At 41.0% G+C, this 14985-nt stretch overlaps 1 protein-coding gene across 2 annotated transcripts in view; it reads right to left on the bottom strand.

Annotated features, from left to right (window-relative positions):
• LOC137380713 (uncharacterized) overlaps positions 1-14985 on the bottom strand; it is a 360734-nt gene that overhangs the window by 109148 nt on the left and 236601 nt on the right. For both annotated transcript variants that reach the window (XM_068052983.1, XM_068052984.1), the window contains 3 exons: positions 10195-10388; positions 6758-6873; positions 768-993 (listed from right to left, as the gene is read on the bottom strand). In XM_068052983.1, coding sequence (XP_067909084.1) covers positions 768-993; positions 6758-6873; positions 10195-10388 — 536 coding nt within the window. The remainder of the gene's footprint in view (positions 1-767; positions 994-6757; positions 6874-10194; positions 10389-14985) is intronic.

Here is a 14985-nt window from a genome sequence, read left to right as displayed (position 1 = left end):
AGCATGCAATGAAGCTCCCTCAATAGTTCAGTGGGGAAAGACAGTATCTGGTGTAGTACTAAGCCACATACATTCCAGAAGGTAGCAGATTGATCTCTGATCAGATGAGTTAACTGACCTCAGCCACAGAAGCAGTTGGAATAGTACAGCTGGGGACAGGGTGGGGTGGGGTGGGGATGTGGGATGATGGTGGTAGTCAATATCCCTGGCAAGGAAAGGGAAAACGTTAGTCTAAATTTCTTCTTCTAATTTCTATCCAGTAACTGGACTTGTGTTGGCGTGTATGGAGGACAGGATTAGGATTGGCTGTCATTCCTTCAATTGTTGAACAGTCTGCTGATACACAGTGTCATGGCTCATACACAAAGAATGTCTGAAAAATTAAGAGCATGCAAATAAACTTGTTTTTCACCCCCATTTGAAGGGTCACTGATGAAGTGATACAAAATGTTTTGCATCAAATAACAATATAGTCTATGGGCACTAAGCAAAGTTTCGTACTGTTTTAAATCCGATTAATATAAAAGAAAAGACAATGCATTCATCATGACAATACAATGACTATAAATTTCTAACATCCATACAGAAGAGTCTCAGGCTTGTTCAGAAAGTGTGTAAACTTTTATAAACCATGGTTTGCGTCAACTGTGCCTGTGGCAGGTGGACTCTTCAGTACAAAAACCAGGTGTTCACCCATAATTATTTACTTATTGGCAGATTTGATTGCTGAAACATCCGTTGTTGCTATTTAACAGTGATTTACTCACCAGAGCATTTTTATCCTCCCTCTGCCAGCTGCTCTCTGCCTGTGGCGGCTGGAGTTTACAAGCTCCAGGGGCTGTTGGTAGTTGTGCGGTGTCACTTTTTGATTTGTTAGCCTGATCTGCAGAGACTGAACTTGTGGAATCCACCATGATTTGACTGAGGGAAGATGATTCAGGTGATGTGACAGTTTCTGTATCAGGGACAGGCACATGCTCTCTTGCCTTTGGCCTTTAGTTGTGGGAGAAAGGAAGGAATGAAAAAGATAACTTGATTCAGCCAAATGTTGTTAGCTTTAAGAATTCAAATAATAGAAAAAGAAACTGATAAAGCTAGTCTTTCCAGATGTCCAGGATACCTATTAAATCATCAAAATCCATTAGTGTTTTCCATGTCAATCAGACTATCAATTAATGTCAGGTTAATATCATACAATAATTTTTCACTTATTACACACCAGAATATCTCACCTATCGAAACACCATGCAATCAACTAATGCTTCAAAACCTATAGGAACTATCTCTGTATTCTCTAAAGAGTTGCCAATTCAATTGCATATTGTAATATGCCTCCCCACAAAACACAGCTAATGCACAGTTGATTTCCTGCCTCAAGTTCAGGCATGTTGTCTATTACCTGACAGGCCTACGAGAGGATTCAAACTAAACATATGGTAATTTAATTAACTCCTTCTTTCCCACAAGGCGCCTCGGCACAAGTTGTACGCCTAGAGGCTAAATATCAAACATGATAAAACTGTTTCCTGCTCTAGTGCACACCTTGCCTGTGACTTATTGCGTGAACATTGGATAAGAACTGTTCACCTGCTACCTGCAAGCAAGGCTCACACTTGACCTGCTCTGCAATCAGAAGATTAATCCTCTATTGTATGCAAAAGCTTTTTTTTTACTTGTATGGTTAAAGCTGACAATAAAAAATACATTCACTGGCAGGTAAAAGCACCAGCTAGTAGATCAGTAGCCAAAAGGTTCTAAGTGCAATTTTACAAAAAACAAATAGCAATTTTGACATTTCAGTCAAACCTACAGCTAGAAATTTTTAGCTTTCACAGAACAATGGTGACTCTAATTACTGTTTTTAAACTGGAAGTAATAAACCATTCTAACAAGAGCCATCATGTGAAAATCACCCACCAATTTGTGTAGAATGCCATTTGCCGTAACATGGTGGGGGGGAAGGGGGCACTGCCCTGTTAGTGTAGAACATTCATATATTTGCTTACTGACTGCTCGCCATTCTGAAGGTCTGTACAACAGTTTAAAATGTTACTAGAGGGAAAACATAACTATAAACAATTGTGCTGGGGCAGTGATTGATCAACAGCATTTTCAAACAGGCCTATTGTAGAATGCTTCAAATTTTTCAAACACACAATGCTAATTATTTGGGTGGCCTCAATGGATCATCAATGTCAAACTCTGTTTGATCACTAGAATGTATTTTTCCCAGAGCTGTAAAAACAATCTTTCATTCTCACAATGCAACTGTCATCTTATTTGATGGAATTTGTGTTTTTGTAACATTTTTGACTGGCCAACAAGGATAAAGACAAATAGATTATGATTAAGAAAATATAAAGACAGATTCTATTTTGCTTAGCTGCAGCAGAATATTCTCATTGCTTTTGCATATTTTTTTCCTCAGAGCCCCAAGGCTATTAGCAAAATCACCTTTCTCTCTTTTGTTACATGCAGACATCAGAGCAGTTTGTATGCATTGGACTAAACTTGCTACTTTATCAGGAAATGGGAGAAATGCTTGTTTTTCATTGTAATAGATGTCTGCTAAAAATGCATGATTCTGCAACGTGCAGCTTTTGAAGAAATAGATTTCATTGGAGATCTGGAAGAAGTCAATTTAAAAAGAAGCATGATGGTTCGGCATGAGCATTATTTTAAAACAGAGTGCAGGACATATGTCCTCGAGATTTATAGGAACACAAAGACATGTTAACAGGGAGGTAGAAAGTAAGGTGGAAATGAAAAGAAGTTATCCCCAGTGCTCAGCAAGTTTAGCTGGTGAGTTCCTGAGCCATGCAGACCCAAAGAATGCGGGTCTCAGCTGGGTCAGGTGTAGTTCTAAGTGGCCTCAGCATCCAAGGGCATGGAGGAGAAAATCATCCAGGTTTCCATACCAGATTGCTATGTAGCAACCTCTGCTGGAAGTGCATGTGTGGATGTCGGGTGAAGACAGAATTGGGCACTGCTATGAAGGCCCCAGCAGTCAAACAGCCCGCCAGCATTCACTGCCAAGATCACTAGGGTAAGTCACATAGGACGCACAGAGCCATAGAGCCGGTCTAAAGCAAATAGTCACTCCTTCAGAAGATCACTGGCAGAGAAAACTGCAGAGAAAAAAAATTAAAACTAGCAGGGTTGTGAAAATTATATTATACATGGCATAATGGAAAAGGGAATGTACTGCAGGAAGCAAAACAGGAAGCACATCAAATTTGTGAACAGTATTATCAAAAACTATATAGCAGCAGTTAATTCTTTAATCAGGAGGAAGGGTTGAGAAAGTATTGGAAATGTGGAAATGGGGAAGTTGCACAGTTTAGTGTGTGTGTCTGTATGTCATTCATCATCTATTGCCCAATTTGCAAATATATTACAGCGAAATATCCATGCACACCGACTCTGCACAAGCCCGTGTAATGACAAAACCATGCCACACCCAAACGGGATAAGTATTCTTAAGTACTTATACCCGTGGAATTTCCACAGAGATTTTCCCAATCTGCTACTCCGAATTTGGCACAAGATTGGTAGAACAATAGACAAATGGGGTAAATTGGTAAAATGGTTATTTATGTTGTTTCACCAAGAATCAGATGGACTTCTACCAAAGGCACAGCAGGAGATGAGGAGATCCTGAGGAAATTCTACTTCCCATAATATCCCATCTGGTCTCTTCACAGAAAAAGTAGACCCTAGTGGTTGACAGAGGCCATTATAAGATCGTCATTCACATACAAATCAGATACAGACTGTACAGGGGATCAGACTGATGATGAGGAAGAAGCAGAGTTAAGCACAAGTTTTACAGATGAAGGAGTAACAACACTGAGGGTTGGTGAGGGCCCAGCCAGGGCAGGGTGAAGATTCAACACCCAAAATGCTCTTCCTAAGTTGATAATAAAGATTTTATTGGGCCATAGTGGTGCAATGCACCTGTGCCAGACCCTGTCCCTGTAATTTAGAATGCAATCTGGGACTGCAGGAATTTCAGGCCAATAAAATAAATTGACACTTAGTGCATCTTATTTAATATATCTACACCTCCAGGCTTCTCCTCTGTTTCACTGCAGTATAGTCATCATTGAGCAGTAAACTAGTAAACACTATTTGCTTCTTTCATGGTTCTGGTGATACTGGAAACCAATATTACACCACTCTTTTTCAAATAGAATTTTCGCTAAAATTAGAAAACAGAAACAAATGATCCATTGGTGTACTTGTGAGATGGGAGAGCAAACTTCATCCCAGGATACATCTATGGCATGACATTATAACTTTTTACTTGATTCATATGTGCATTGCTGTAACTCAGCATATTGTAGTTTTAGAGTGAATCCCCATGTACTGTCACAGTCACTATACATTTCCTTTCAGCTGGCCCCAGAGTGCAACACAGAGGAACTCATCTGCTATTTTGTTTGTGTGCCGTTGCACTGCGTCACAAAATGACACAACCAGAATTTGCACTCATGATTCTCCACACATATTTTCTTGGGTGGAATCTGGGACAGATGACAGAATTTAAAAAAAAAGGCCCTGATGGCTAATTCTGGTGTGGCACTGACTTGATGGAGGCAGGAGACTTAACAGTAATACTAGTACCTGTTTGCCAATCTGACCATTCAGCTGCTGCAGAATTTGTAGTGTCAAAAACATAAAGAAAGAACGATTAACTGAGTAATTTTAAAAATTGAGGGTAAGTAACATCAGAAAGATGAACTGCCTATAAAATCTTTCTTGATTAACCCCGAGGTATTTGGGACTGGAAAAATTCTACTAGCCCCACAAAGAACTCATTGTTTTCAAAATGTGAGTGTGGGTGCAGATTTTGTTCTAAATAGCAAGAATTAGTTATTATGCAATGAAGTAGTTTCCTTTATTTCTGATACTTCTTCCAAAATATATATTTAAATCTTCTATTTTGTCACTGAATCGAGTGTGCCAGTTCAGAGTGTCCGACAGAAATAACACTGCAGCTCTGTGCTTACAAAATTCTCAGCAGCTACCATGTTCTAAATTTTAAGTGCTCCATTGCAATCACAGCGTCTTCACCATTTTAAAAGTTGGCTCCATGTATTTCTGATTAGAATTTGAAATCCCTTTCTTTGATTTCTTCACACTGGCTTATATCTGTGGGCTTCTTCAAAAACATTTCTTCACTCTTATCTGACCATGATAATCAGTTTCAGTTGCATACCACAGAAAATGCTTTCGCTTTCGTCTTCAAACCCTTTACAGTACCCTCCACGCCACCCCCCCCCCCACCCCACCCCCACCCCCCACCCAATTCACCAACAATTTCTCCTCTCATTTTATCTCCTTAATCTTTTTTTTCTGAAATATGGTTCTATGGGCAGTGGAAATTCTCTGATGTCTTTTCAGCTCTTCATTGTGAGCCAGCACAGTGAATGCCAGGAGGCTACAACCCCATCATGGTTATCACAGCTAAACCTGATCCGGTCCTGAGTAGGAGGACAGAACTTCATCTCACATACCTCTGATCTCTGGTAGCTTGGTAGAGAGAAGGTATGCAGTGTTAAACCTAGACCCTACACAAACTTTCTGGTATAAGTGACATTACTACATAGTCTTCTATATGTCTCACCTATACTGAAGAACATGGGCAATTATTCTCATGTACGTCTAAATCCTGAACAAACTGGGAAAGACAATTTCAATATTCGGTTGGGTTTTAAATTCAGAGGACCCATATTTTGGACGCAAATCCAATCTGATGTCTGCAATTATTTGAATGTTCATGCCTAATCAGTAGAAAGACAGTCAGGTGAATAAGTTTGGAAATATATTTCAAGTAAATTAAATCAGCATTAACAGTTGTATTTAATTCAAAAAATGCATGATTTTTTGCTATATTAAAACTTCATTTTTGTAATTATTTTCCACCTGAGTTAGCCTCTTATATGCACTACTGTTTTCAATGGTGTAGAGAAGTTCCAAGCTGTACATGGTAATAAATGCCTTTCCATTGGGAGGGCAATTGAGTAGAGCAGAAAGAATCCCAAAGCCAATTATCCATGACTTCTCTGGACAGGTTAGCCTAGACCAAGACAGAGTTACAAGTCTAGCCCAGGAATTAAACTCAAAGCTCCTAATTGAGTCCACTGAGCTAATATAGTTATTCGGTTGCCTGGGGCATATTATCTCTTTATTATGCCTGACTTATTTCTGTATCTCATAGCTGTTTACTCCAAAGGAACAATATGCTTTCACCCCTCTTGAGTCAAGGTCTTAGAGGCTCTGTTCTGCTAAAGAACAGATACCAGGATCTTTTCAAAGAACAAAAAGATATCATTGAGAAGGAAGACAGATGGGGCTTATGCTTTTCATGGCTGACATGAACCAATTAGGATAACCACAGATTTTTGCCACTGAGAAGCATGGGTCAGTGAAAACAAATTACATGCGATTCCATGGTTGGGGTCTGAGGACTCAGGTGACATCAGGCAATAAGCCCCCTCCCAGCTTTCCATACATCAAAAAGCATCCTGAGCTCATAATGACTGACATGAAGTGGCAGCTAAGCACCAAGTTTTAAAAAGGAAAATCTAATTTGTAAACAAATTGACATCATAACAAGCTATAAACAGCTGTCCTGGTTCTGGCAGATTTACTGATGCTTCATTGACTAAAAATCACAATGTTTTTCCAAAGCAACTTCATTAATTTGTGGTCTGGCATTCATTAGGACAACAAGCCCCAGGGGACTACTTACAGCTTAGCCTCCATGGTAATGATGTGAGCTTTGGGTCTGCTGATTTTAATGTGGGTGCAATTCTTGGGCAGTGCAATCACACAGTTGTTACCAATTTTGTGTGGACAGATCAGCGTCTTTAAAAAAAAGCATATTAAAGAATGAATGGCAAAACACATATTAGTGGTATTTAACAGGCAATATAACATAGAAAATATGCCCTTTATCAACAATTTAGTCTATGATATGATTTTACTAAACATGATTGAATGCACAAATAGGAGTCCCCAGTGAAATAGAGGAACAAGCAACTACTTGTTCTGGTCTGCAGAGATTTCCCAGAATGGTTAAAATCATCACAGTAAGCACTGGTAATGGAACTTTACACTGTTCAGTATGAACAAGCTGGTCTGTAGAGTGGAGGGAAGTAATGAAGTAATTAGATGGACTATTATAAGCACCTGTGACACTGATTAATACATGTCCGCTTTGGCAAAGTTTCTTCTCCAATTCTACTAAACCTCGTGTTTTCTGTTAAGCACTTCCTCCGTAAGATTAAGTGATAACACAATGTACTTGAGGCAAAAGTTGCGACAATGTTGCGTAAAATCAATTGTAATTTGCCAAAGACGTACTCAAGCGAGGCTACGTCATAATTGCCCCATGTCAAATCTAACAAACATTAACATACCGTTTGACCCACAAGCACAAACAATGATGTCCTGATATTCTTCTAATCATGGAAAATATTAGGTTATGACATGTTTAAACATTTATCATTACAATCTAAATAACATAAGATTTATTTAGATTGAGAATCTTTTTTCCAAGTCATTAAGAGTAATATAGTAAATTATCTTTAATTAGTGCCTGCTTTTCAGTCTATTAGAAATAGTCTAATGAACCTTTATAAAAACCACAACACAGAATAAAATAATAACCCTCTATTGCACCATGGTAAATGAGGCACAGGCCAGTATCGAACTACATACTGGATAACGCATTCATTTTTCTAAAAAAAAGCCAGAGACAGCACAAATTTGATTTAGTGCTCTTTTAAAGCATTATAATTTTCTCTTCTTTGTAGGATCATCTCTTCTCACACCCCTCAATATGGGACATTCCGAGGCTGATAGGGCTGATTGTCAGAAAACTGGAAGCAGACCAGCAATGATTCTCTCTTCACCCTTTCCTCTTTCTCTTATTATGTGGGGAACTGCTCAACCTTCATTTGATGTGCCTGATTAGGGGCAACTCTGCAACACTGAAGATGTCCAAACTCAACAGTAATTTACAAAATGGCAAACCCGTAACTCCCAATATGAAATGGAATTCAATCTTACCTTTGGTTTCGGGGAACGAAAAAACTGAGACTTGTTTAAAAAGGTATTTTCCCCCCTGTTTTCCCTGTGCTGTGCACTGACCACGGCTTTGAGGGTGGGCAGGAGGTCTGCCTCAGGTCTCAAAGTGCAAGAGGATATCCTGAGAGGCATCTGTCTCTGTTTTTCCCTCCTTTCCTGTGGGCACAACCCAGTATTGACTCTGCCTTCCCATCCGCACCCCTCCACCACTTCTCGCACCACCCCCACCCTACAGCAGCAAGGCCAAGATTGTGAATTCAGTCTGTTTAGAATCAAGAGCACTAGCCCACATTCTACCACTGGGTGCCAGGGCTCTTTCAGCTTTAATGTGGTTGCACCATTGTGCCACTCTACCATATTTTGCCACTGGGGGGCACAACTCTATGGGGCTGTGATGTAGGCTGCACCATGGAACCATCCTATGACCTTTAATCATATTTTATTGACAGCCTCATTATAATAATCCAGCATGGAAAAATCCACTTCATATTGCCACGCAAACAACATCATGCTTCCATACAGAGCAAATGATGCCTAAAAGCAGCCCACACAAGTATTTGTCAACAAAAACAACACTTAGAGACCAGTCAGCAAAGAAAAATCCCTCAGGGAGAAACAGAGGTATGTTTGAACGAGAGTACCAATTCTGCACATATTGTCCAGATAACCAAGGATGGCAGACAATTTAAGGACTCATCCTGCACATTCCTCCTGACTGACCTACCACATATCCTCAGTATCCTTAAAGTTTACAGGTGTCTTTGTGGTCACTTTTTTTCCAGTATTAAGTTTAAGTCAGCGGATAGCCATTAGTGCTAGAATTAAGCTCTTCTGAGGTATGTTTTAAAAAACAAAGCTCTCAACATTCATGATTTCCAGGTATTCTTTGTAAGGTCGGAGGACTTTGTTTTGTGTAGTTTCTCATATTTTTGACCACTTTGTCTTGCCGTACCATGTTTTCTGTTTGCCAGTTTGTTTCAGTAAAGTATATTTATCATCAATCTCGCTGGATTATGCCAGCGCCCTAACTTTTTCATCAAAATGAATGGATGAGGCATAATTTCACATTGTAGAGTTTGTATCAAATATTTGCACCTCTGCTTCTCTAATAATGAGCATTTCTTTTGGCTGGTATTAAGTATATTCTGCAGGTACAGCAAGTCTTCTAACCTACTCTGAATTTGAAATTGACACACTTATTTCTGAACAATTGGCCTGAAGAGGTTTCATCTACTGTCTGAGAACCAATGTTTAATAGGTGTTTGTTAAATGCTATTTTAATTTTTGGTCCTGCTGCTCAGCTGAAAGTGTGGGCAGGCTGACAGATCACTAACAATTTTTTTTCTTACCCTGCAATTTTCTCCCCTTATCCTTCCTTTTCCAAAAGGGCACTGACTAGTGTTTTGAGTATGGTTCTCTGTTATTGTAACCAAGCAGCCATTCTTCATGTGTGAGCTGAGACAATGAGTCTTGAGTGGGCAATTTTACCATGGGATCCAGGACAAGATGAATCTGCACAAGTAAACGATCACTTATGCCCTCATCCGATGACTACACAGGCCCAGTTTCCAGCAGGGTTCACCATAAAGTTTAGAAGCATCAGCCCAGCCCAATATTCCCTGTCCTACTCTAGAGACAGCTGACTGAGATTGACTAATTTAGAGACTTCAGATCAAGTCTTGGTCTGTATAGCTCAGCACTACACCCTGCAGAGCCATTGGAGACCCTATTAACGCTGGTTATGTGCCAGCCACAAGAAGAGGAAGACATTATTTCAAAGTGAACTGATCTGTAATTTCTTCCTTCCTCCTATGACGCAGGTAAGATTGCCAATTCATCACATGGGGAGCCTTGGGTTGCCAATTCTTTGTGTCATGTGAATTTAGAATGCCAGCAAACAATGTCATTATACTGCCTTGGAAGCTGGGTCTTAAAAGAATGCCAGAGATCCTCTCCCTTCACCCAGCATTTTTAACCTTTTGATAGACTCAGTCTCCAATCATATGTTCCTTATTTCAGAACAAACACCATTTCCCAGATGCACATAATGTGCATGCTGACTTGAAACCATTTTCTTATGACTGACTTCAAGCTTGCCTTCTCTGCACAGCTCAAACACATCGTGGCCTCCTTCACTTCTTCATACGTAGTCCCACTAGTGCAAGAGGTATAAATCATGGCTGAATACTTGTTCAGCACAATTTCATTTGCAGAAAAGGCATCTGAGAAAACTTCTTGTAGGGATTCATCCACATGGTTCTCCAACCCACTTAGTATCGAAGGACTTGAACCTGAGGATAATTAAAACACAATCCATTCAGAAAATTGTACAAAGACTGGTGTTCTTTTGTGTGATCCATTTCGCAACTGTGAATATCCCTCCCATTTTCTTTGCAGCAAGTGGATAATATTCCTATCTGTCCACTAGGTGGTATCTGCTAACCATTTGCCCACTGTTATTCCCTACAATCCCCTAACATTTTTTTATTCGCATTTGTTATAAGAAACTGAACTGAAAGGAAGTGTTACATTTTTTGAAATTACATTATATCAGTACAGCATCATTTCACACTGAGATAGCCCTTAATTTATAGCAACATTTCTAAACAATGAATAATACAGACAAACAAGTAAAAATGTTTTGCCATTACTCTTTTACTTCCTGAAGACACTTGCCTGGATTTCCTATTAGCACCTAGATGATTTTTGATGGCTCTGTTCCATCCTTCTGTCCCATTTTGCTTCCTGTTGCCTCCCCCCCCCCCCCCCCCCCCCCATTCCATTTAATGCCAATTTCATTTGGTATGCCCGATATGGGTGGGGACATTGAAATAATTGAAAGTGTTGTTTGAATGCTGGATGCAAGGGATGTGTATATCCCAGGCTTGTAGCACTGGAGTAGAGAGATAGTGGGTTTCCAAAGCTTTAAATTGAGTAAGGGTGTGTGCCAGCAGTAGTAGAATGTTCTCTCACACAGCGTGAAGAGGAGGCCATAAAATTTAAAGAAAAATGTTTCCACTTTTGCAGGTGGCACAGAAGCAGCATGCATTTCCAGAGTGTGGGAGGCCTCGAGGTGCAACACTACAAAATCCTACTCCAATCAGGTACAACTCCCCAGGAGAGACTGGGGAGACAACCTCCAAAGGGCTAGAACCCCTATCTCTCTTCCCAGAGATACACCTACATCATAGAAGGTCCCACCCACTGATTCTTGCTGGGGTACGGTTCCAGGATAACAGGAGGTTTTCCGGTACCTTTCTAAGCTGTGGCCATGAGTCTTGGCAGAATATTTGATCTGGATGGTGGGGGGAGGGGAGGGGGCATTACAGCCGAGTCTGACCCTCTCACTCACACTTTGTGGTTGAAATCATTGGACAGCAATCATGATTAGGTACATTGTCTGATTCTTCCTTCTTTAGGCCAGGAGCACCATGGCAAACTGTTGTTCTAGGTAAGTGCAGAATAATAATCGATAAATATCCTTTTATAGTTAAATTACAACCACAGTAGCCGTTGCAATGAAATGCTTTTGTTGGGTCAATATTGAAAATGTAGCCACACTGGGGCTGGCTATCGTAGTACTCATTGTGAGCTGACATTTGGAATTTTAATAGTTCCTTTCTGTATCTTTCCCACTGCTGCTATGATTGTCATTTACAGCTTGAACTCTGATTCATTTGCTCCATTAAAACTGTTTTTTCATGTGATGAAGAAACCTAGTGATCAAATGGAAATAATAAACAACTAGGGGTACGTGTATCTGGGCTTCTGCCACGTCAGCGATTGTTTTAGCTCTCAGCTGCACCTCATGCCAAAACAATCCCTGGGGTGGTAAAACCCCAATCTGTGTACCGTTTGTCATTCCATTATTATTGCCTAATTAAATGATGATTTAAAGCATATGGTACATCTGTTAGTGTCTATTTTTATTATCCCCTTGGACTAAGATGGAAATTGCGATTGGCTGAAGAAGTGTGGTGTGTGAGAAACTGCTTGTTACTATTTCCTGCTAATTCAAGTCAGCTAGCAACTAAGCAGAGGCCATTACCTGGTCTTGTCCCAAGACAGGCTGGAGCATGGAAAAACGCCACAGAAAAGCTTTTCATAAGCATCCTATAAGACAGATATGCTGCACAATTTATATCAATGCAAAGCAGCTTTTGGCTTCATAGAGAGCAATTTGGGTGTGGAATTGCCCAAATTGAATTTAGGCAAGTGGTATGGGAGTTGCTTGAGGAGTTTGGTCTTAGTTGGCATTGGCTCTGCACAAGCTGCAGGTGGTCAGAAGCAAAGTTTAAAATGATCTCACACAGTCCATCAGCTATTTTTAAATCAAAATTGAAATGTTTAGAACTGTTTTTTATTTTTTTTACAGATTTTTATGATTAAAGTATATTTTTGCAAAAAAATAGCTTTTTTTTTTAAACTTAAGATGTAACTGTTATTCAGATGCTTACTCCATTTCCCCCAACACAGTGATGCAGGTCTGGTAGTATGGCTTAATTCTGGCAAGCGTGAATTACTCTAAGCAGATATCAGTCTTAACACAGGCCCTTTGATATAACGATACCTTTAAAGTAACATAAAGCATGCACTGATTGGTCCATGTATCACATGGTTAACAAGTGATACATGGACCAATCAGCAATGCTGGAGTGCTCAACAATTTTATCACATTACAGTCTGCTCGCTACAATATTATATAAGCACAATTGGATTTTCTTTTTGAGAGAGATTTAAATCCAAAGCTAAAACAAAGCAAAAATGAACTACTTGCAATCCACAGTGAACGGGAGTTCCTCAGGTTACAGAGGCAATAAAGAATGTGTAAAAACAAAGCCTTTTGCTTTAGGCATTCTAACACACCTTCAGTCACTTCAGCAACGCTTGGCTCAATAGATAGATATAAACTTACTCAATATTTGGATTTTGTTTGAGGGGAAAAAAGGGAAAATACACTGGCACCACCCATTTCATTTTCAGCATACACCACTTAACTTGTTACTGTGACTGTCAGAAAGACAAGCAGATGAAATGGTTCTTCTATACTTGGCTCATACCCAAATAAAAATGAAGAATATTTTCACAGGATAGAGCTAGAAACATAGGTTCATGTTGTTATTGCTCTAAATCTTTGAACAAGTGGAGTCAAGCTCAAGATAGAATGTTTTATGTGGCTACCTGTTCAGCAAACCATGATCTGTAACCCATTACAGGTGTCTGTGTCACCGCAGTCTCTGTTGTTGCTTTAGAAAAACTAATAATGTTTCATTGTGCCAATTCACAGTTTATATTACTGATGCACTGTAGGGTTGATAGTTCAAAATCACTGCTCCAGAGCCACTGGCTATCCCTGCATCCAAATCAGCTGACCTCAACACATACTAGGAAGCCACCTGATTCATATAATTTGATGGTGCACAGATGATGTACTGGAGGTCTTGATGATGGGAACCAATGGCAATAGAAGGGCTCGGCTGCCTGTTTATTGTTGCTGGCTAATGAGATTTTAAGTCCCCTTGTGAGATTTGGCTGGTGAAGAACAAAAAAAAAAGTGCCAATGAATAATGGGGGCCTATGTTAAAGAGAAAGATAACTCGGATCAAATGTTTTTACATTTCCCATTGTCCTCCCCTGAAATGTCTTAATTGAAAATCATCTCTGGGGTCTTAATGAGCTTTGAACACATTGGGCTGAATTTTGTGGCATCGGCAGAGCTTCCAGTGCTGGACCAAAAAGGCAGGGGTAAGCCCTGCCTCGGCCATTTGGAGCCCCCCCCCCTCAACCCCCGCCCTGCCAGTTGCATTTCTACGGCGGCAGGCCAATTCATTGCCCGGTAGCGGGATCCCGTCCCTTTAAACACAGGGACCCACCTCCAACAGCTGCTGGACAATCACAGGGCCAGCAGCTCAGTAGTATCAGCAGTGCTTTGGCCCCAGGCCTCGCGCTGAAGCTCAGGCCCCAGGTGAGTGAGGCGGGATCAGGCCCCGGGGAGTGGGGGGCAGGGAACGTTCAGTGCAGGGGGTGGTGGGTGGTTACCGTAGGTGGAGTTTTTGTCAGCAGGTGCCCTCCATAGGCCACAGATTGCAGACAGTGGAGGGCCCACCAACCACTCACCACCCACCCCCCCACCCCCAAGCCCACTGGGATTTAACCACCGGCAGCACTGAGGCCCTTAAGTGACCAGTAATAGGCCATTTAAGGGCCACATTAGCCTCTGGGTGGGAAGGCCAGCGTCGGCCTATCCCACCCCTAACTAAACTCTGGTGCGACGAAACGGCGATGAACCCTTTGCCCTCACCTCCTGTCGCAATTCTTTGGGCACCCTTACCTTCGAACCAGTCTCCGGGGGGGCGGGGCCCATAAAATTCAGCCCATTTTGTGCATAGTCTCCCAGCTGTATTGGGATAAGATAGGAGTCCATTAATCCAGGGAGTCAACACCCAACGTGCTTCTGCGCAATGGGAAATGGCCCATGGGTCGGCAACGTGTCCATACAAGGACACCAGTGTCCGTGGTAAACAATTTCACAGATGAGAAATTTCCCATTGGCTTCTTCCGAATGTCTTTTTTTTTTAAAATAAAGCAAGTGTCTGTTTCATAGTTGACAGGTGCTGAAGGAGAACAGCACTTCTGAACTTCTGGACAGATTCAAGGTTTCTTGGTGGGTTCTGCTTTTTTTAAAGTCTGCCGGAAAATCACAAAGCTATCCAAAGTTCAAAAGCGCTGTTCATGCTCTCAGAAACAGTGAGAGAGAAAGTGGGAAGGGCAGAGAGAGAGAGAGAGAGAGAGAGAGAGAATGAGGGGAGGTACAGAGAGAGAGTGGGGGATGGAGAGAGAGTGGGGGGGAAGAGAGTGTGGGGGGAGAGAGTGGGGGGGGAGGTACAG

Source organism: Heterodontus francisci, chromosome 20 (assembly GCF_036365525.1).
Source record: "Heterodontus francisci isolate sHetFra1 chromosome 20, sHetFra1.hap1, whole genome shotgun sequence".
In the NCBI taxonomy this organism is placed as follows: Eukaryota; Metazoa; Chordata; class Chondrichthyes; order Heterodontiformes; family Heterodontidae; genus Heterodontus; species Heterodontus francisci.
Note: the sequence above shows the minus strand (reverse complement) of the source record. Positions and strands in the feature narration are given on the sequence as shown.